The 22,159-nt window shown below is 41.1% G+C and overlaps 1 protein-coding gene across 2 annotated transcripts in view; it reads left to right on the top strand.

Annotated features, from left to right (window-relative positions):
- The window catches only part of LOC143782355 (cadherin-9-like), a 343,076-nt gene that overhangs the window by 218,126 nt on the left and 102,791 nt on the right, over nucleotides 1-22,159 (top strand). For both annotated transcript variants that reach the window (XR_013216937.1, XM_077269717.1), the window contains exon 6: nucleotides 20,409-20,596. Coding sequence is in view for 1 of the 2 variants with exons in the window: in XM_077269717.1 (XP_077125832.1) it covers nucleotides 20,409-20,596 (188 nt within the window). In the remaining variant the exon portion in view is untranslated. The remainder of the gene's footprint in view (nucleotides 1-20,408; nucleotides 20,597-22,159) is intronic.

Genomic DNA, 22,159 nt, shown 5'->3' with positions numbered 1-22,159 from the left:
CTGTTGTGAATCTCTTCCTATTCTCCCTCATGTACTTCATATGTGTTTTTTTGTTGTTGTATGAGAAGGTTTCTGGTGGATTTATCTGACAATGTTGTGAGATTTTTGGTGTGTAATAATCATTTTCTACTTTGGTTTCTTCCCCACCCTCCACTCCCTGGTGTTGACCTTGTTGTTTGTGTGCGTACTGAGTGCACTTGTATGATTGGTATTTTCCATTTTTCCTGTTTGCATTACCTTGTTAGTCTGGTGAGTGTATTTCGGTACTCTACTACTTCCCTCTTCCCTGAGTGGGGGAAGAGTACAGATTGAGGGTCAATTCAGGAGCTAAAGCAAGGTAGGTGGCCCCAGTGTCTTCACCATCAGAACTAATCCTGGGAATAGTTCAAGCTATGGTGCCTCTAGCATTAGGGACAAGGAAGGCGCCCCTGGACCAGGGATACCCAACAACAGCAGCAACAACAACAACAGCACCCTAACAAAGCAGATTTGGAGATTGTGACTCCCTGGCAACCTCTATTGGAGCCCAAGATCACTTCATCTGACAGTCTCCCTGGGGGTGTGACAAGTTTGCTGTTTTCAGGAAGGCTTGTAAGCTATACTTTAAGTTACAACCTTTCTCCTCAGGAACTGTATGTTATACAGTATGGAGCATCATGTGTGGCCATTATACAATATAGAGGATCATGTGGGGTCATTATACAGTATGGAGCACTATGTGTGGCATTATACAGTGTGGAGCATCATGTGTGACCCTTATACAGTACAGGGCACTATGTGTGGCCATTAAACAGTATGCAGCATTATATGTGGCCATTATACAGTATGGAGAACTATGTGTGGCCATTATACAGTATGGAGCATCATGTGTGGCCATTATACAGTATGGAGCATCATGTGGGGCCATTACACAGTATGGAACATTATTTGCTTCCATTATACAGTATGGAGCATCATGTGGGGCCATTATACAGTATGGAGCACTATGTGTGGCCATTATACAGTATGGAGCATCATGTGTGGCCATTATACAGTATGGAACATCATGTTGGGCCATAATACTGTATCAAGCACTATGTAGGGCCATAATTCTATATGGAAGGCAATGCAGGGCCCCATTATACTGTATAGAGCACTATGTGAGGCCCATTACACTGTATGGAGGACAATTTTTGCACATTATACTGTATGGAAAGCTGTGTGGGATTTACCTTTGGAAAATCACACTGTGATGGGGTCATCATTCTTTGTTATTCTATAGTATAGACGCTATATGGCGCTAATGTAGGAGTTGTTTTTCTAATCTTAAACCTCAGTATTCAGGTTAAATTGTCATGTTGGCACTTTGTGATAAATAAGTAGGTTTTAGATTGCAGTTTGGGCACTCGGTCTCTAAAAGGTTCGCCATTGCTGTAATATACTGTGTTACAGACATCCAGACATCATCTCATGTCTATACAACCTTTATACCTTTAGCACCAATTGGTTGCTGGTATAAAATAGAAGTCACAAAAACTTACGATAAAAATAGAAGAAGTACTAGGGTATGTGCACTGGCGCTCAAACCCCAGTGGGACAATCCTTAGCTGCTGGTATCACGACAGTAAAAGTGCCAAAGCAGTCAGATTAATTAAAGATTCTAAAAGGAGACACCAATTGGGTGGTCCGATGCAGACCACTTTACTAATGGATCTATAGCGTAGTAATAATTGTAATTATCACCCTACTTGTAGAGTTAAGACATATACCTATCGGGTTTGTGCTATCAAACAGCCAATAGTGCCCAATACTGAATCAAAATATGTGCTGCTTGTAGATAGTTGTGTACATCGAGTGCTAAAAGTGCCAGTTGGTAGTGGCCTGACTCTGGGTACGTAGTCTTAGATGGTAATAGTATGCTGATAATTTGTGACAGCTAGACCAGGTAAAAAAGCGCATGTGGCTGCTTGCTTACCTTGGAAGCCTTGGTGGTGTGCAAAGTGGTCGCACATTATTATATTTAATATTTATATTTATCACTGTGCTACAGGGCTTATATACCCTGTTATCCTAATAGGGGGAGTGATTGCACTTTTATCTATCCCCTTTGCGATTAAGTACACCTTTGTTTACCTCACTAATTGCTTGGTGTCCCTTCATGCATTTTGCTTTTTTATAATGTGTTTTTAATGTTATACATTGAATAAAAATTACATTTTAATTGTATCTGTTGTGAATCTCTTCCTATTCTCCCTCATGTACTTCATATGTGTTTTTTTGTTGTTGTATGAGAAGGTTTCTGGTGGATTTATCTGACAATGTTGTGAGGTTTTTGGTGTGTAATAATCATTTTCTACTTTGGTTTCTTCCCCACCCTCCACTCCCTGGTGTTGACCTTGTTGTTTGTGTGCGTACTGAGTGCACTTGTATGATTGGTATTTTCCATTATTCCTGTTTGCATTACCTTGTTAGTCTGGTGAGTGTATTTCGGTACTCTACTACTTCCCTCTTCCCTGAGTGGGGGAAGAGTACAGATTGAGGGTCAATTCAGGAGCTAAAGCAAGGTAGGTGGCCCCAGTGTCTTCACCATCAGAACTAATCCTGGGAATAGTTCAAGCTATGGTGCCTCTAGCATTAGGGACAAGGAAGGCGCCCCTGGACCAGGGATACCCAACAACAGAGTCGTGACTTTAGCTCTGGCCAAAAAACATTTTTTGATCCATTATAAATCCCATCACTGCTTTGGCAGTGCAACTACAGCAACTCAGAAAGTAGGTGGTAGATTTATGCACTGTCTTTTTGCAGCACCCTAACAAAGCAGATTTGGAGATTGTGACTCCCTGGCAACCTCTATTGGAGCCCAAGATCACTTCGTCTGACAGTCTCCCTGGGGGTGTGACAAGTTTGCTGTTTTCAGGAAGGCTTGTAAGCTATACTTTAAGTTACAACCTTTCTCCTCAGGAACTGTATGTTATACAGTATGGAGCATCATGTGTGGCCATTATACAATATAGAGGATCATGTGGGGTCATTATACAGTATGGAGCACTATGTGTGGCATTATACAGTGTGGAGCATCATGTGTGACCCTTATACAGTACAGGGCACTATGTGTGGCCATTAAACAGTATGCAGCATTATATGTGGCCATTATACAGTATGGAGAACTATGTGTGGCCATTATACAGTATGGAGCATCATGTGTGGCCATTATACAGTATGGAGCATCATGTGGGGCCATTACACAGTATGGAACATTATTTGCTTCCATTATACAGTATGGAGCATCATGTGGGGCCATTATACAGTATGGAGCACTATGTGTGGCCATTATACAGTATGGAGCATCATGTGTGGCCATTATACAGTATGGAACATCATGTTGGGCCATAATACTGTATCAAGCACTATGTAGGGCCATAATTCTATATGGAAGGCAATGCAGGGCCCCATTATACTGTATAGAGCACTATGTGAGGCCCATTACACTGTATGGAGGACAATTTTTGCACATTATACTGTATGGAAAGCTGTGTGGGATTTACCTTTGGAAAATCACACTGTGATGGGGTCATCATTCTTTGTTATTCTATAGTATAGACGCTATATGGCGCTAATGTAGGAGTTGTTTTTCTAATCTTAAACCTCAGTATTCAGGTTAAATTGTCATGTTGGCACTTTGTGATAAATAAGTAGGTTTTAGATTGCAGTTTGGGCACTCGGTCTCTAAAAGGTTCGCCATTGCTGTAATATACTGTGTTACAGACATCCAGACATCATCTCATGTCTATACAACCTTTATACCTTTAGCACCAATTGGTTGCTGGTATAAAATAGAAGTCACAAAAACTTACGATAAAAATAGAAGAAGTACTAGGGTATGTGCACTGGCGCTCAAACCCCAGGGGGACAATCCTTAGCTGCTGGTATCACGACAGTAAAAGTGCCAAAGCAGTCAGATTAATTAAAGATTCTAAAAGGAGACACCAATTGGGTGGTCCGATGCAGACCACTTTACTAATGGATCTATAGCGTAGTAATAATTGTAATTATCACGCTACTTGTAGAGTTAAGACATATACCTATCGGGTTTGTGCTATCAAACAGCCAATAGTGCCCAAATACTGAATCAAAATATGTGCTGCTTGTAGATAGTTGTGTACATCGAGTGCCAAAAGTGCCAGTTGGTAGTGGCCTGACTCTGGGTACGTAGTCTTAGATGGTAATAGTATGCTGATAATTTGTGACAGCTAGACCAGGTAAAAAAGCGCATGTGGCTGCTTGCTTACCTTGGAAGCCTTGGTGGTGTGCAAAGTGGTCGCACATATGAGGGTGCAGATTTTCCTGCTGTACCAGGCATCCGGAGTTGGGGTTGCTGTCTGGAGCCAAGCAGTGAAGTTTAGGTGGTAAATGCGCTATGTAGAGCCAAGGAGGCCCCGGCTAGTGACATCCTGGATACTAAGCGCGGAAACAAGATGGCCGAAAAGCACTGCCTACATGTGACGTCACACTAGGTACGGAGCGGCGCGAGAGAAAAGTTAGGGGGCTAACCAACGAGTTTCAAAGAATGGCGTTCTTCTTCATCAGGGTAATAGCTCCCCTCCAGCACATCCCATCTTTATATACCTTGTGTAGATGTATACTCCACCCCTCGGTGATCACGGACTTAACTGGTACATGTATACGCACCCTTGGGCACACATATTAACCCTACAGGGGAATGAGCTGAAGAGAGTGTAAACATTTTTTATTCAATATACCCCTTATAACTATCTAAATTCTGCCATAGATGGATGGGCACACATATGTGGACATGTTCAGTGTGTGAATAGAGGCCAATATACACTGGGTATATATTTCCTAGGAGCCCTCTTCCATTTTTATTCCCTTTAAACACCAATGCCCTAGTAAGATGTACATTCTAATATAAAATAAATGATCCATTATGTGTGCCCATGCATCTATGGCAGAATTTAGATAGCTATAACGGTGTGAGACAACACTCTGAGTAGCTCACCGAGAGAAGTGGATGACAATCTAGTCAGAATTTGACCACAGCTATCCCATCATTATTCCGATTTTATATTTTTAAACCCTTGTAACCGCTACTCCCTTTTAAAATCAGCCAAAGGTAAACACAATAAGGATGGGTCGCTGCTAATGGGCCACTGCTGTGTACTTGCCCCCCAGGCCAAAATTTGCCAGCCAGCCCCTGCATCAGGATGTTCGGGAGCATGTGGCAGTGTCTGTGCACATTCTAAGACCTCTCATACTTGTCTGTCTGGGTCTCTTCAACCATTTGCTATTCCCAGTAGACCTTGGACTCAGTTATTAGTCAATTTTATCACTGATCTACCCGTGTTAGCAGATAATACTGTGATTTTGGTGGTGGTGGACAGATTCAGTAAATTGTCACATTTCATTGCACTACCCGCTTTATCTCACACCAAGACCTTGGAGCAATTTTTCATCAAGGAGGTCGTAAAATTTCATGGGATCCCTATCGATATGTTTTCTTATCGGGGGGTGCAGTATATTTCCCAATTTCAGAGAGTGTTTTGTACTCATTTGGGGATCCATCTGTTGTTTTCTTCAGCATTTCACCTGCAGTCTAATGAGCAAACTGAGCTGGTTAACCAGTATCTGCAGAGTTATCTTAGGTGTTTTGCATTTGACAATCAGATTGGGAAAATTGTGGTAAATTTCTGCGCTGCTGAATCACTAGAATTCCAGAATTCCTGTGGTGGATCCTGATGAAGGAGTCTTGAACTCTGAAACACGTAGAATGATAAAGCCACATATACTAATAATTCTGGAATTCTTGTGATTCAGCAGCGCAGAAATTTACCACAGTTTTCCCAATCTGTATTTAACGGCTGATCCTTACTGGACTTGTGGATCTGCTGCAGCGAATCCTTTCAATGCTTCAACTCAGCTACATCTGGTGAGTATAATCTTATGGATTAACCTTTTAACCTTCTCAGATAAGACACTATTTGCGCTCTTTCCTTCAACAGTTTTCATAGCATTTGAGAATCAGAAAGATTGGGTTGCCTACTTAACTCTAGCTAAATTTGCGGTAAATAATCACTGTCATGAGTCTATGGGTAAGTCCTCATTCTTCAGGGCATACTGATTTCAACCTCATTCCAGCTCATTTAATAGATATCGTTCTTCAGGAATACCTTAAGAAGAACATTTTCATCATCAATTATGTCTCTATGGCAAGGGGTCCTTGATAATTTGAAGAACATGGGGTCCAAATATGAGAGTGTGTCTGATCAGAGACGTTTGGTGGGTCCGGACCTGTATGTTGGTGACTTGGTGTGGTTGTCCTCAAGAAACATTAAGTTGTAGGTTCCCTCTTGGAAACTGGGTCCCAGGTTCACTAGTCTTAATAAGATTATGCACACCTTTATGTTCCATAATGTTTTTTATCGATCTCTACACAATAAATACATTGTGTCCTCTGTACCATCACCGCTACCACCATCTCCAGTCAATCTGTTTGGAAATTTGGAATTTCAAATAGCTAAGTTTTTTGAATTTCTCTTAGTTCATCTGTCGCTTCAGTATATTGTACCCTGGAAGGGTTGCGGTTTTGAAAAAGGATGTGGGTACTAGCATCTGACATCCATGTGGCCAGGTTGATCCGGTCTTTTCACATGGCACATCCTGATAAACCCGGATCTGGGGTTCCAGAGGTCCTTTGTAAAAGTGGGAGTGCTGCCACGTGTTTACCACGACACAGAGGAGCCAGAAGACTGCAACATATGATTTATCCTACTCCTTCACTGATTGGAAGCTCTTCACCTTTATATTAAATGGTGCAGGTTTCTTTCAGCAGTGCAGGGGTTAATCTCATCAATGGAGAGCTCTTGGAAGCTTTCCTGCATTAAGACTCTCTGCTGTTCACTGTTAGCTACTCCCATCTCCTATATAATCTAGGCCCTGGCAAAAATTTATTGCCAGAGATATCTTATGCTGCATGGTTGGAGATGATGGTTGGTGGCTGTTGTTTGAAGAGGCATTTGGTTGATTTATCTCACACTGTTTCAAGGTTTTGGGTGTGTGCTAATCTCCATCTTCTCTTACTTTGGTTTCCTCCCCATCATCTACTCCCCGGTGTTTATTTCTGTTGCTTGTGTGAGTATATTTGCATTATCGGTATTTTCCATTATCCCTATTTGTATTATCTTGTTACTCGAGTTGGTGTATTATGGTACACTATTACTCCCCTCTTCTCTGGGTGGAGGAAAGGTACAGACTGGGGGTGGATTCAGGAGCTAGGGCAAGGTATGTGGCCACACCATCTTCACTATCATAAGTAATTCAAGGAACAGGGCAAGCTAGAGCACATCTAGTGATAGGGACAAGGAAGGAGTACATGGTCCCAGGATACCCGACAACAGAGTCATGACTCATATGCATATATCATATAAACGGCTCGTGAAAAAAGTATCAAACATGTCACCAATTTTGTAAGTAAATATAATTCTAAAGATGCTATGACAGAAAATTATCATCAGAAGTCGATAACAACCCATACAAATCCACAATGGCAAAAAAATCAAACCACAGATGTCCATATATTAAGTTTATACTGTATGTGCAACAATGAGAAATGACACAAAAACTGTTGGTCATGAAGACATCTCTTGTATGGAGAAACTAGTCACATGCATTGCTCAGGTGTGATTTTAGGCCATTCTTCCCCACAAATACTCTTCAAATGCAGAAGGTTCCATGGGCTCCTTCAAGGAAATATGAGCTTTAGTTCCTTTAGTAAATTCTTTTTTATTGGGATCAGGTCACATGATTGTCTAGACCAGTGTTCCCCAACTCCGGTTCTCAAGAGCCACTAACAGGTCATGTTTTGAAGATTTCCTTAGTATTGCACATGTCATTTGAATGCTTGCCTGTCCAGGTGATGCAATTATCACCTGTGCAATACTAAGGAAATCCTGAAAACATGACCTGTTGGTGGCTCTTGAGGACCAGACTTGGGGAACACTGGTCTAGACCATTCTAGCAGTTTTATTTTCTTTCCCTTAAATCAATTGAAAATTTCCTTGGTTGTGTGTTGGTTGTGTGTTTGGGATCATTGCCCTGCTGAAATGTCTACAATCATTTCATCTTCGTGATCCTGGTAGACGGCAGCAGATTTTTATTAAGAATTTCTCAGTTCATTTGTAAATTCTTCCTTACTTCAATCATATGTAAGCTTACCAATGCCGTATACTGAAAAACAGGCCCACATCATGTTGTTCCCACCTCAAAACTTCACTGTTGGTATGGTGTTTTGGGGGTGCTATGCAGTGATTCTTGGTCTCCAAACATGATGGGCATAATGGAAGAGTTCCATTTTTGCCTCATCTGCCAAGACTATATTATCGTCGTATTTCACAAGCTGGTCTAAACGTTGTTGAGCAAACTTTAAATATGCTTAATCATGATTTTTGTTCGTCAATGGAGTCTTGTGTGGTGAGCGTGCATACAGGCCATGGAGGTTGAGTGCAGTACTTCTAGTTTTCTTTGAAACAATTGTACCTACTGATTCCAGGACTTTCTGTAGCTCTTCATGGGTGGTCATTGGCTCTTGGACTACTCTTCTGATAATTCATTTTACTCCTGTGTCTGAAATTTTTAGCCAAACACTTGGTTGTGGCTGCTTTATGGTGAAATTATGTTTTTTTCTACTTCTGGATTATGGTTCTCACAGTGCACGCTGGAATCTTCAGCAATTTAGAAATTGTTCTGTAACCAATGCCATCAGTATGTTTTGCAACAATAAGGTTATGATGCTCTTGAGACAGCTCACTGGTGTTGCCCATCATGAGATGTTTCTTCTGTGGCACATTGGTAACAAGATACCTTTTTAAAGGTCATAAGTTTTCAGTAAGTGTCAGGATTGATTTATAATTAGTAATAGATTTCAGCTGATGTCATTACTTTCCATGGCTTTTTGCACCCCTCTTTGTTCATTTGTTCAATACTTTTTCCCAGTGTCTTTTCTAATTATTGCACATAAATTAATTTTTGGACAGATATTATTATATTTATTTGCCTATATGGATTAGATGGGTTGTTGCCGACATCTGATAAGAATTTCACGTGTCATGCTCATGAGCCTATGTTTTGTGGTCGGCTTCCCTGTCTTAGGCCTCTTTCACACATCAGTGTCTCCGGTACGTGTAGTGACAGTTTTCTCACGTACCGGAGACACTGACACACGTAGACCCATTTAAATGAATGGGTCTATGCACATGTGCGTGTTTTCACACGGACCGTATGTCCGTGCTGAAAACACGTCGACATGTCCGTTTTCTACCGGCAGCACGGACCACAATACGGACAGCACACGTGCACACGGAGAACAGTGTGCACTCTCCTCCGTGTGCACGTACCGCCCGCAGGAAAGACAGCGCTACAGTAAGCGCTGTCCCCCCCGCTGTGGTGCTGAAGGCGGCATTCATCTCTTCTCCCCTGCAGGAGAGAAGAGATGAAAGATCTTTTTTTTTTTTTTTTTGGTGAACAATAAAGTTTTCATGTGCCCCCCGCCTCCCCCCACCAGTGCGCCGCCTGCCCCCTTGCCGCAGAAATACTCACCCGGCCAGCTCCTGCGATGTCTCCTCTGTCCTCTCAGCGCCGGCAGCTTCTCCTGTGTGAGCGGTCACGTGGGACCGCTCATTACAGTCAGGGAATATTCCCTGACTGTAATGAGCGCTCCCACATGACCGCTCACACAGGAGAAGCTGCCGGCGCTGAGAGGACAGAGGAGACATCGCAGGAGCTGGCCGGGTGAGTATTTCTGCGGCAAGGGGGCAGGCGGCGCACTGAGGGGGGGGGGGACGGGGACGCGGACGCACATGCAAACTTTATTTCCCCCCCCCAAAAAAAAAAAAAAAAAAGATCTTTCATCTCTTCTCTCCAACGAACGCTGGGGGAGAAGAGATGAATTCTGCCTTCAGCACCACATGCGGGGGGGACAGCGCTTAGTGTAGCGCTGTCTCTCCTGCATGGTCCGTGTGGTCCTCAGGCGGCACACGGGCGGCACACGGATGCCGCACGTATGTGCCACTTGAGCACACGGACATACGGACACGGATGTCTCCGGTACCGTTTTTTTCCGGAACCGGAAATATCAGGACGTGTGAAAGAGCCCTTATGAGCCACAGCAGACACACTTTTCTTCCCAGGTGTTTAGGTTCTGCTATTCTGCCTGCAGTCTGTTTAGCATAACACAGGCATTTTAATTTGTCTGCCCTATCACCTTTCAGATGCAGATTTATATTCTGTCTGCCTGCTGGAATTTCCTGCAGGTGATATTCTCATTTGGATATTCAGCCATTCTGCTGTAATTTAAACCCAATCTGTGTATTTCCAACTAGTGTTATCTCTTTGCTGTTTCTGTTCTTTGCTCAGCTCCTAGCTTCTATTTCTCTTTAGGAAGTAGGCAACATAGGCATATAATCCGAAAAAGAGAAAAAAATCCAGCTTCCAAAAACTTACAAATTTATTAAGGATGAAAGGCAAAGTCCAGTCCAATCCAATAAATTACATAGTGAAGAGTAGCAAGGACTTTGCCTTTTATCCTTAATAAATTTGTAAGTTTTTGGAAGCTGGATTTTTTTCTCTTTTTTGGATTACTTGCTCACGTGATGACTACACGATATCCGTGCTTCCCCACAACACATGCCGACAGGTGAGCTGGTATATATTTTTTTCTTTTTTCTGCTATATGACATAGGCATATATGTTGCCTATTTCATTTCCCGTATTGTTTTGCATATATTATTATTATTATTATTATTTTTATTGTACATTTTTAGGGTATGTGCACACGTCAGGATTTCTTGCAGAAATTTCCTGAAGAAAACCGGAAATTTTCTGCAAGAAATCCACATGTTTCTTTTTGCGTTTTTTTCCCGTTTTTTTGCGTTTTTTTTTAGCATTTTGCAAGCGTAATTAGCTTGCAGAATGCTTAAGTTTTCCAAGCGATCTGTAGCATCGCTTGGAAAACTGAATGACAGGTTGGTCACACTTGTCAAACATAGTGTTTGACAAGTGTGACCAACTTTCTACTATAGATGCAGCCTATGCAGCATCAATAGTAAAAGATAGAATGTTAAAAATAATAAAAAAATAAAAAAATGGTTATACTCACCTCCTGCAGACAACCGATCTCCTCAGCGGCGTCCTTTCCTATAGATGGTGTGTGCAGGACCTTCGATGATGTTGCGGTCACGTGACCGTGATGTCATCGCAGGTCCTTCACACACACCAGCTATAGGAATGGAAGCGGCAGTGTGCACCTGAGAGGCGGGAAGACTGCGGGGGCCATCGAAGGTGAGTATATGACTATTTTTTATATTAATTCTTTTTTTTTTACCAATTATATGGTGCCCAGTCCGTGGAGGAGAGTCTCCTCTCCTCCACCCTGGGTACCAACCGCACATGATCTGCTTACTTCCCGCATGGTGGGCATAGCCACATGCGGAAAGTAAGCAGATCAATGCATTCCTAGTTGTGCGGAATCCCCGCAATTCCGCAAATTTAATGAACATGTTGCTTTTTTTTCCGCAATGCGATTTTTTCGCGGAAAAAAAATGCAACATTTGCACAAGATATGCGGAATACACTGAAAATAATGGGAGGCATATGTAAGCATTTTTTTCCGTGTTTTTTTGCGTTTTTATCATGTTTTTATAGCGGAAAAAATGCGAAAAATACTGAACGTGTGCACATGGCCTTATAGCGTCATTTATTCCATGGCGCTTTACATGTGAAAAGGGGGCAAATATAGACAAATACAACCAAACATGAGGAAAAAACAAGGCACACAGGTACATAAGGAGGGAGGACCCTACCTGTGAGGGCTCACAGTCTGCAAGGGATGGGTGAGGATACACTAGGAGAGGGTTGAGGATCACTGCAGGCTGTAGGCTTGTTGGAAGAGGTGAGTCTCCAGGTTCTTTTTGAAGGTTTCTATGGTAGGCGAGAGTCTGATGTGTTGTGTTAGAGAGTTCCAGAGTATGGGGAAGCACGGGAGAAGTCTTGGATGTGGTTATGGGAAGAATAAGAGATAAGAGGGGAGTAGAGAAGGAGTAGAAAAGGAGGTCTTGAGAGGATCGGAGGTTGCGTGTAGGTAAGTACTGGGAGACCATGTCACAGATATATGGAGGAGACAGGTTGTGGATGGCTTTGTATGTCACTGTAAGGGTTTTGAACAAGCCAGTGAAGGGCTTGGCATAGGGGAGAGGCTGGGGGATAGCGGGGAGACAGGTAGATTAGTCGGGCAGCACAGTGTAGGATGGATTGAAGTGGTGCCAGAGTGCTAGAGGGGAGACCAAAGAGTAGGAGGTTGCAGTAGTCAAGGCGGGAGATGATAAAGGCGGGCACTAATGTTTTTGTGGTGTCGCGGTCAAGGAATGCACGGACCCTGGAGATATTTTTGAGTTTGAGACAGCAGGAGGAGGCAAGGGCTTGGATATGTGGATTGAAAGAGAGGGCAGAGTCAAGGATCACCCCGAGGCACCGGGCGTATAAGCCTGTGGAAAGTGAGCAGCCATTGACATTGATAGATAGGTCTTGTGAAGGGGTAGAGTGAGATGGGGAAAGATGATGAATTCTGTTTTGTCCATGTTCAGTTTTAGAAAGCAAGCAGAAAAGAAGGCTGAGATACCAGACAGACAGTGTGGGATTTTGGTAAGTAAGGAGGTGAGGTCAGGTCCGGATAGGTAGATCTGCGTGTCATTGGCGTAGAGATGATACTGCATACCGTGGGATTCTGTGAGCTGCCCTAGGCCGAAGGTGTAGATGGAGAAGAGTAGGGGTCCTAGAACAGAGCCTTGAGGAATACCGACATACAAGGGGCGGGGTAAGGAGGTGGTGTGGGGGAGGGAGATACTGAATGTTTGGTCTGTCAGATATGATATCTAGGATAGGGCCAAGTCTGTGATGCCAAGAGATGAGAGGATCTGCAGCAGAAGGGAGTGGTCCACAGTGTAAAAGGCAGAAGACAGGTCCAGGAGAAGGAGGACAAAGTAGTGTCGCTTGCTCTTGGCAGTTAGTAGATTATTGGTGACTTTAGTTAGGGCAGGTTCAGTTGAGTGATGAGGTCAGAAGCCAGATTGTATCCAGTCAAAGAGGGAGCAGGAGGAGAGGTGGGAGGACAGTTCAAAATGGACATGTTGTTCCAGTAATTTTGAGGCTTAAGGGAGAAGAGATATCGGGCGATAGCTAGACACAGAGGATGGGTCGAGGGAGGGCTTTTTGAGGATGGGTGTGATCTTGGTATGTTTGAAGGATGAGGGGAAGACACCTGTTGTGAGTGAGAGGTTGAACAGGTGTGTGAAGGAGAGCTGATCTTCTGCCATGGTGGAGAAGCTAGTTTTGGAGAAACACGGTTGAGCAGCTGGGAGGGACATTGGGCGCTGTGGACCAAAGCTTTCTCTTATCATATATATTATATATGGCATATGCAGGTGGTCTGATAAATGTCCAGCTTAGTCCTACAATTTATAAACTCACTTATGTCAAATGATTCTCCTGTGACACTGCTGGAAAAGATTTAGTTACTTTTAAGTTGGAACAGGCCACACAACCGCTGCGTTTAAAACAGCTTTTGGGTCTTCCCGGTAGCTAAAAGAAGGATAGGAGAACACCTGAGCAACATCCAAAATAAGAGATATACGACGATTGATAAACATGTGAATTCCTTTCATGGGGGTACAAAAGTAATCTCTTTTACAGGCATTAACTATGTTAAGCTGAATATAAGGGGGAAATTTTGATAAATACCTACAACAAAAAGAAATCCCATGGATATTTTGACTGCAAACAATGACCCCTTTGGGGTTAAATGAGCTGCTGAATTATGCCTGCTTTATCTAGGACCCCGTATCCATTTATTATGCTGATCCCTAATTCATAGAGCTCTGGGACACATTAATTATGTCCCTGTCTATGAATAAATACTTCTCTAGTTCTTTGAACCACCTCTGTATGTCAAAACATGTTCATGAAAAGAGTCTGACCACTTTGACATGTCTTTAAATCTGGTTTATTGTAGGCCATCTGGTTGATGACCTATAAGAGTATCTACTGAATATATGAAGACCCCCAAAATAAGAGTGACTCCTTTATCATTCATATCTTTAATATGACAAAGTGTAATTATTCCAAAGTGCCTTATCTGGTATATAAAAGTAAAAATATCTATTAAGGAGAAATTATGGATTATCATATCACTTTTTTCTTCCAAAATAACTACAGAAGCTGACCATATGGAGATATAGGGAATTTTGATCCCTTATACCCATAATCATGCTTCTTCTCCCTCTGCCTTAATTCTCTGCCTCCTTCCCTCTTTTCTTCACCTCCCCATCCCTTTTCCCCCTATTTAGGGGAAAAGCAAACACATGGAGTCACATTATAGACCATTACTACTAACCTAAATAGGATAATTATGGCTATTGTCAGATACAATATCCAAACTAGAAATCGTACAATAGCATATGGAGGTGAATCCACCAACAGAACTCAATATTATGTTGCTGTGAGCAGCCATGGCACCCTGGAAAAAGGGAAGTATATCTGTGAACAGTGTCATGACAACAGTTGAATGCGTTGGTCACATAATGATCAGAGATAGTGAATATGTGACTGGATGTAAGACATCGGGTTTGGAGCTTGGATTTGACCCTGCCTATCTGTACTACAACAGCCCACCTTAGCTATGTCAGTCCTGACACTTTGAATAGGGGAGTTGATATGTGAGAGATACGCGGTGCCATGACGACTGAAAGCATCGGTCACATGGTAACCAGAGGTACTTAACACATGACCAGATGTGAGGTATCGAGCTTGTAGCAGGGGTTTAATCCTGCCTACTTATATTACTTCAGTCCCATTGGATGACACGTGGTCACAAAGAACGAGGCAAGCATAGGTTATGAAGCATACCAATGTGAATAGTTGGATATACAATACAATATAACAACTTGTTGAGAAGAAAAACCCGCCCCACACCCCCCACCCCAGAAAAGAGGCAGGATGCCCTCACAGAGAGGGAAAAAAAACTATTTAAAACAAGAGAAGGGATGTGTGGCCAACTTTTGATCACAAGGGTGACAGCACTTTGTAACCTATAGAATACCCAGCACTGTAGGTCTCTTTGGAAATTTTGAGACACAAGGCACTTTATAAGCATGGAGACACTTTCTTTTTTTGCTATCTCGTTCTGGAGGATTACAGGCTTCTCCCAGCTGGTGCCTTTTCCAACAGCAAGTACATTCCCCTGATGACTTCTCCAAACAGAGAAAGAAATGCTTTAATAGGGATATTTAATTAAGAACAAGATATACTTGGGTACTGCCCTTGTTAGGGCAGGAGTTAATGTAAAGGGTATGACAGGGCAGATTGAGGAATGTCTCGACTGAGGATACAACCCGGATACCAGTCTACATGTGAATTGGGTGAGATACACTTTTCTCTGTTCTTTTTTTCACAAGGGAATTTATGTATTTGTTTTTTCAGTGCTGTCATTATTGTTCAGGTATCAATTACTTCTATTGTTATCCTATTGACAGCTTATCACCCTTAGTGGAGAGATTAACATGTGGCCAGTGTCAATCATTATATCCTGACACTACAAGTAGCCCTTTTTGCACATATATCCACATTGTCTAATGCATATCAGTTTTTAAATGTATATCAATGAAAGCTACTTTTTCGAGTATCCTCTTGGCTATTTATGTTTATACCGAGGAGTTTCCCCTGTTGTGCATTAAACAAGGGATTTTTGCTACACATCACATACTCTAAGTATGCAAATAGCTTATGAATGGTCATGTGGTGTCCACTGGATGTAGCAAGCAGAGCAGAATCCAGGCAGTGAGCATTTTGCACATGATTAAAATTTGGCATACTATAGTGCTTAAATTTATAAATAATGCTTCTAACATAAATACAAATGTAGTAATTCTTAACTTGTCAGATGACACAATACTGTACTAACATAGCCATGTATCACACTATCTGAAAGGTTATGGATTGCTACATGTGTACATGATCTGAACCAATACAGGATTAGACTTCTCACTGTACATGAATACAGCACCATAACTACAATAAGTACATGAGTACATTACCAAAATCACCCACGGTATATAAATACATAATCAAAACCATCATCAGTACCTGAATTCATCACCAGAATCACCATCAGTAAATTAATATATCACCAAACTTGGTACAGCGATTAATTGTAATGTCAGGTCAGATCCACATACAATTCTATTGTATGAACCTATAATTTGAAGCATGTACGTAACAATGGTAAGGAGATATTGGGAATTGTTGTTACGAGCAATCATCAGACTGTGAACCATGCAGGAACAATACTGATATGTTATTCAATATGTATCACAAATAAACATTTACATCCAGATACCTTATAGGAGATGTTCTTTGTATTTTCTGCATTTTCTGCTCCATCTTCTCCAGATGCCATGATGAATTTTCATATACACAGCTCATCTCTCTAAGTTTCACTTTTCTCTACCCTTCTGTAGCACATCCTGACATGGTGCCCTTAAAAATAACAGTGTCATCATAATGTCACTGAATAAAAATATCTGGGCAATGAGGTGACCTTACAGTTCCCCACTGCTAGATGCCTGGATATACAAATCATAAGTATTCTGTGTAGTCTATTCTCCTTTTTGTTTAATTACTGGGACTCAATAAATTTAAATTGCTAATTACTTCAGCAAATATCAGCGCTGTTTTCTATTAATTTAATCAGCGGTGCAATGTCCAAATTTATTTTTATACCATTAGTGCCATGTTACCCAGAGCTTATTATCCCACTGTATACACTAACATCAATGTAGGTTATAGATATGATCCTATTTACACAAATGTTATTCTTAATTAAGTGTTGTTTAGGTATACAGCACACTTCTCCAAAACCCTAAATATTCAGGCACTCTGATCTGCAGACATGACATCCTCACTATATGTTAATTTTAGATCTGTCTCATTGCATTATTGCAAAATTACATTGTTGCTAACATTACATTGCATCATTGATGTAAGATTTACAACTGCTTCACTCTGCGTTAAAAAGGGATGCATTGATTTAATGCAATAGATACTAGAGTAGTTGTATGATTTGTAAAATTAGATAATAATAATCTTTATTTTTATATAGCGCTAACATATTCTGCAGCGCTTTAAAATTTTGCACACATTATCATCGCTGTCCCCGATGGGCTTATCTAAGGAGACCGTTCTGACTTTAATGAATATTGTGTTTTCATATGGTAGTTGTTTCCTGGATAAATTAGAGGAGAGCACTTTATGTATAACATAGTATTATATGTAATTTAGAGTCTTTTTATCATAATATTTTATTATAATAAGAGATTTTTTTTACATTAATCCATTATTAAGTGATGTATACCTTTCCAATATGTAAGACACCAGCATTTGCTCATTAATTTTTCATGTAAAGTATTGATTAATTACTCCTGTGAAACCAATAAATGAAAAAAATTACTTGCTGGTTCACGTTCTACACTGAAATGACATTTGAAAACATCACTGGATAGTAGAGCAGCTGCACACAATCATGCAGTTGTCTGAGCAGGAAGGGAAGCTGGTTGTCAGACACTGCCAAGCTCCCCAGTTTATTACCATCTCTCTCTGCCCCCTAAATCAATGTAGACACACAGTGCTAAACAAGCACTTACTTCTCCTGGCAAGTAGTCATGGGATCACTGTTTCTTAAGATGGAACAGGAGCTGCCGAGTCCTAGGAGACTCGGACGTTGGTAATGGAGCCAGGAGGCTGCGTTTCCAATATCTTTGGGTCTAATATACCAGCCCAGTTAGAGAGGAAATTTGATTAAAAATATTAAAATATTAAAAAAGCCCTCAAAGGTCTTTTGTGACTTTATGTGAAATAAATGACAAGTAAATAATGATAAATATATAAAGAGTATGCAACATTTAATAATAATATACACTGCCAATCCAAATTGTTGTTAAGCTGTTGAAAAAAAATATGTCCAATATATGAAAATGGGAAAAGCAGACATACATTTCCATTATTTTCCCACCGATATCGCCTAATGTCAGCTAAAAAATAAAATAAAAGAGAGCATGAAAATAGCATAAAAATGAAGTCCCATGTATAATAAAAAAAGTGAAGATTATTTGAATATCTGAACGTGCTGTTTACTTTATCATGTATTCCAAATAACATTTAGAGTATAAAAAAGTGCCACATGTCATATTTCTTTCATACCAGACATACAGTGTTAGGGCTAGCGGAACGCACCAAATAATTAAATAGATAGAATAAGGTGCGTTCGCAGCCCGGGGTCCACCATGCAGAGATGGAACCTGCTGCTAAGTTATGACAGACTATATGGCGGTACAATGAGGATACACACATGGGTTAACTTCACCCTGTATGAAGAAAGCGAACCCTATTACGTCACGGGGTCGCGGTACCGCACAGAGAGCGCAAGCAAGGAATCACAGAACTCTATCCCAGGACACAGGATTAGAGTTCGTGTTGACCTCTTGCGATCGACACCACAATTGGGGTATCAGAGTAACTAATATGCACAGAAGTGCATGCTGTGCCACACTGGCGGATGCCACTAACCACCCAGACTTGGGTAAGGTAAGTGCTCTAATAGCACATGGCGCTGTACTGGCGTTCACAGCAGTTAGGCGCTGTTTACGTGTGGCTTTGTGCTGACAGCTTAGGCTACTTTCACACTAGCGTTAACTGCAATACGTCGCAAATGCGTCGTTTTGCCGAAAATATGCATCCAGCAAAAGTTCTTGCTGGATACGTTTTTTCGTCATAGACTAACATTAGCGACGCATTTGCGACGCATTGCCAAACGTCGCGTCCATTTTGCGACGCTTGGGCGTGTGGTAGCGGACCGTCGGGAGAAAAAAACGTTACATGTAACGTTTTTTGCTCCCGACGGTCCGCTTTTTCCGACCGCGCATGCGCGGCCGGAACTCTGCCCCCACCTCCCCGCACTTCCCCGCACCTCACAATGGGGCAGCGGATGCGTGGGAAAAATGCATCCGCTGCCCCCGTTGTGCGGCGGAGACCACGCTAGCGTCGGGAACGTCGGCCCGACGCACAGCGACGGTTTGTTCCCGACGCTAGTGTGAAAGTAGCCTTAGTCGGGCGCTAGATAGCAGACATCCACCTTTCGTGACCAGTCATACACAAGGGAGGGGATGTTTAAAGCACGACTTGAACTCATCAACACACACACGTTTACAAATGTATACTAGCGCATGGCCGTGCGGCCATGAAAACCTTTTATAGCTGCAGCAAGTACAGGACCTTTCCAGAAGGACCAATAGGAGTCTGCCACAGAAGAAGAACACCTTCAGGACCTTCCTAGAGGACCAATGGGAGTTGCTGCAGTATCTAAGCATGTGACCCCCGACCTCCAATGGGAGGTCGTCCCGTGGGCATGATCAGAAAGGGAAAAGCTGGACTTAGTCCCAGAAAGACCTGCTCACCACTGAACATTGCTGGCTACAACGACAGAGCCTGGAAGATCAGTAGTAACCAGTCATTCAGTATCAACCTGAGCCAGACGCTGGGACCGACGTCTCCGCTGAGCAGACTCCACTAAGGCTGGAGAAGAATGGGAGACCACAGCGAGATGGTTCGAGATTCCCACTGTGCAGAGGTGGGAACTCGACACATACAGATTTAATTTATCTCATTTTAATTTGATCATTGCAGTAATTAAAAATGTTATTGGGTGAGAGGTATGTTTCAATATTACTGCATGATAATTATTGGTATTGAATTCAAATCTATTCTGAGGTATGAGACAGAACCTCTAAGAATATCTTCATACTAAGAAAAGCGTAAACCAGTCAAATTGTTGCGAAGGTGAGAAGCTTGTTTTTTATTTTGTTTCTTATAGGAAAATGTTAATGTTTCCTTCATAGCAATGCTATAATTTTACCATGCACATACAAAAATTACCATGTGGTCAGATCCTTAAACACTTTAAAGGTTGCATTTACATTTTGCATATTTTTTGCATAATTTAGAAACTAATAAATACAATTTTCAGAAACACTGAGCTTGAATACAATCTTAGTCTACATTAGCAACAGAATTTTAATCAAGTTTTGCTAAATTATTTGTACAGTAAGTCAAGACCAGGAATAGCACAAGAACACAGGAACAGTTTACTTGGAAAGACATGAACCACTTTTAAGTTTTCTACCCGATCCTCTGTTCAGAATACAAATATTGGTGTAAAATCCTACCTAGCATAACGTTATGCAAAACAAGCCTCGTTATTGTTATATTGGGTGTTTACGACAATCACCTCAAAAGCTAATATTGTTTCTATGTTACAGGTATCTATCAATTTGTGGCATCCGAATCTGAAGCTATAGGAACAGAGATTGGCAGAATAAAGGCTGTTGATGCCGATGTGGGTAAAAATGCAGAGATTAAGTACGCTATTACTGATGGAGATTCCAAAGATTTATTTGCGATCACCACAGACCAGCATACACAAGATGGAATTATAATGGTTAAAAAGGTGAATATTATTTTATGTAATGTATACAATGATTATAAAGTAATTGTCTCCCTTGTAAAATAAAATAACAGATGTTTAACTAACTGAGAGTACCTTACAGGCCGTGAAACAAATGTGGAAAATCCAGTAACCGCAAAAGTAATAATAAAACATCAAATTTATTGGTAGATTAAAACAAGAAAAATTAAAAATTAAAAGCCATAATAGTATAACACCAGCTCTTAATCATGATTAATCATGTTTTTTTATGTTTTAATCTACCTATAAATGTGATGTTTTATTACTTTTCCAACCTGAAGTCTCCATGCACCACAACCTTATTCCAGTAATCTCTCAACCTCGTAACCTGGTGTTTGCTCCATTGTGTTTTTTAGTACCTTACAAGTCCCCTGCAGCAAATTGATGTCCCTGACCACCACAGGGTTCATGTAACATGTAATAAATAAACTAGGCTACTGAACAAGATGACAATGTAAAATATCCCACCAGGCAGTTACAAAGATGAAATCATAATTACTCTAATGGGAGGATCCTTGACAAAGGAGAAATTGGTCTCCACAATGCCTAGGATAAAGCATTGTACTGGTCCAAGCAGGACCTCATTCAAGCTAACCAAGGTGACATCACCATCTGTGTCCAGAGTTCATTGCATGCGTCATGGATATTGGGGCAGTAGCTCTCGGCTGAGGCACTATCTCTGAAGCTCCAGTGGAGTTAAACTCACAAAGCCAAGTCCAGTGGGAATAGACATTATGGATATGGACTTTTACAATTCTTTTATTTATCTACGGACATTTGAAGTTTGGACTGCCAGTTTTAGGGTTTAGTACATCAACATCCATTAAGGTAATTGTGAAAACATTTTTATAGCTGCCTGGTTGCATATTTCACCTTGTCACCTTGCTCAATAGCCTAGTTTACTTCCTACTTTACAATTATTTTACAGGTTCTTTTTGTACTTTCTGTTGTTGGGCATTCCAAAATGTGTTCACTATTGTGGTTGAAACTTTATTTCCATTACTTACGATGCTAAGTCTTCTTAGAGAGAGAAGCATTTTTTTTTTAGAACTATCTCAAATTATAAGCATGCTGTGATTTTACTATTATTAACTTTAAATAAGCTATATTTGTTACAAAATGTCCTACATTTTCCCATACTAACCACCTTAACTTTTATGTTTTATGCTGAAATTTATTTTGAGATAGAAGTTAAGCAAAATATTATCCTGCTGTTTCATGTCTCTGGTTAAGAAACTGGGTCACTTGTACCTTTATTTAGAAATTTTATACTATAAAACGATGACTGCTCAGCAAGAACTATCAGGGCTGGAGCTACAGCCTAACAAAATTTTCAATTAATTAACCTTTTTTATTTTCAAATACATTTTTTTCCCTATGAAAAAGTTATATCATGGATCCATAATATGCTATTTTTTCAGTATCTCATGTTGCTCTATTTATCACAACTACAGGTCAAGAAAGTGTGTCAAAATATGCTATGCATGTCTAAAATGAAATACACAGAAATAATAATATATACTGTAATAAATGACTCTGGGCTAA

The sequence above is a fragment of the Ranitomeya variabilis genome, chromosome 6 (assembly GCF_051348905.1).
Source record: "Ranitomeya variabilis isolate aRanVar5 chromosome 6, aRanVar5.hap1, whole genome shotgun sequence".
Classification (NCBI taxonomy): Eukaryota; Metazoa; Chordata; class Amphibia; order Anura; family Dendrobatidae; genus Ranitomeya; species Ranitomeya variabilis.
Note: the sequence above shows the minus strand (reverse complement) of the source record. Positions and strands in the feature narration are given on the sequence as shown.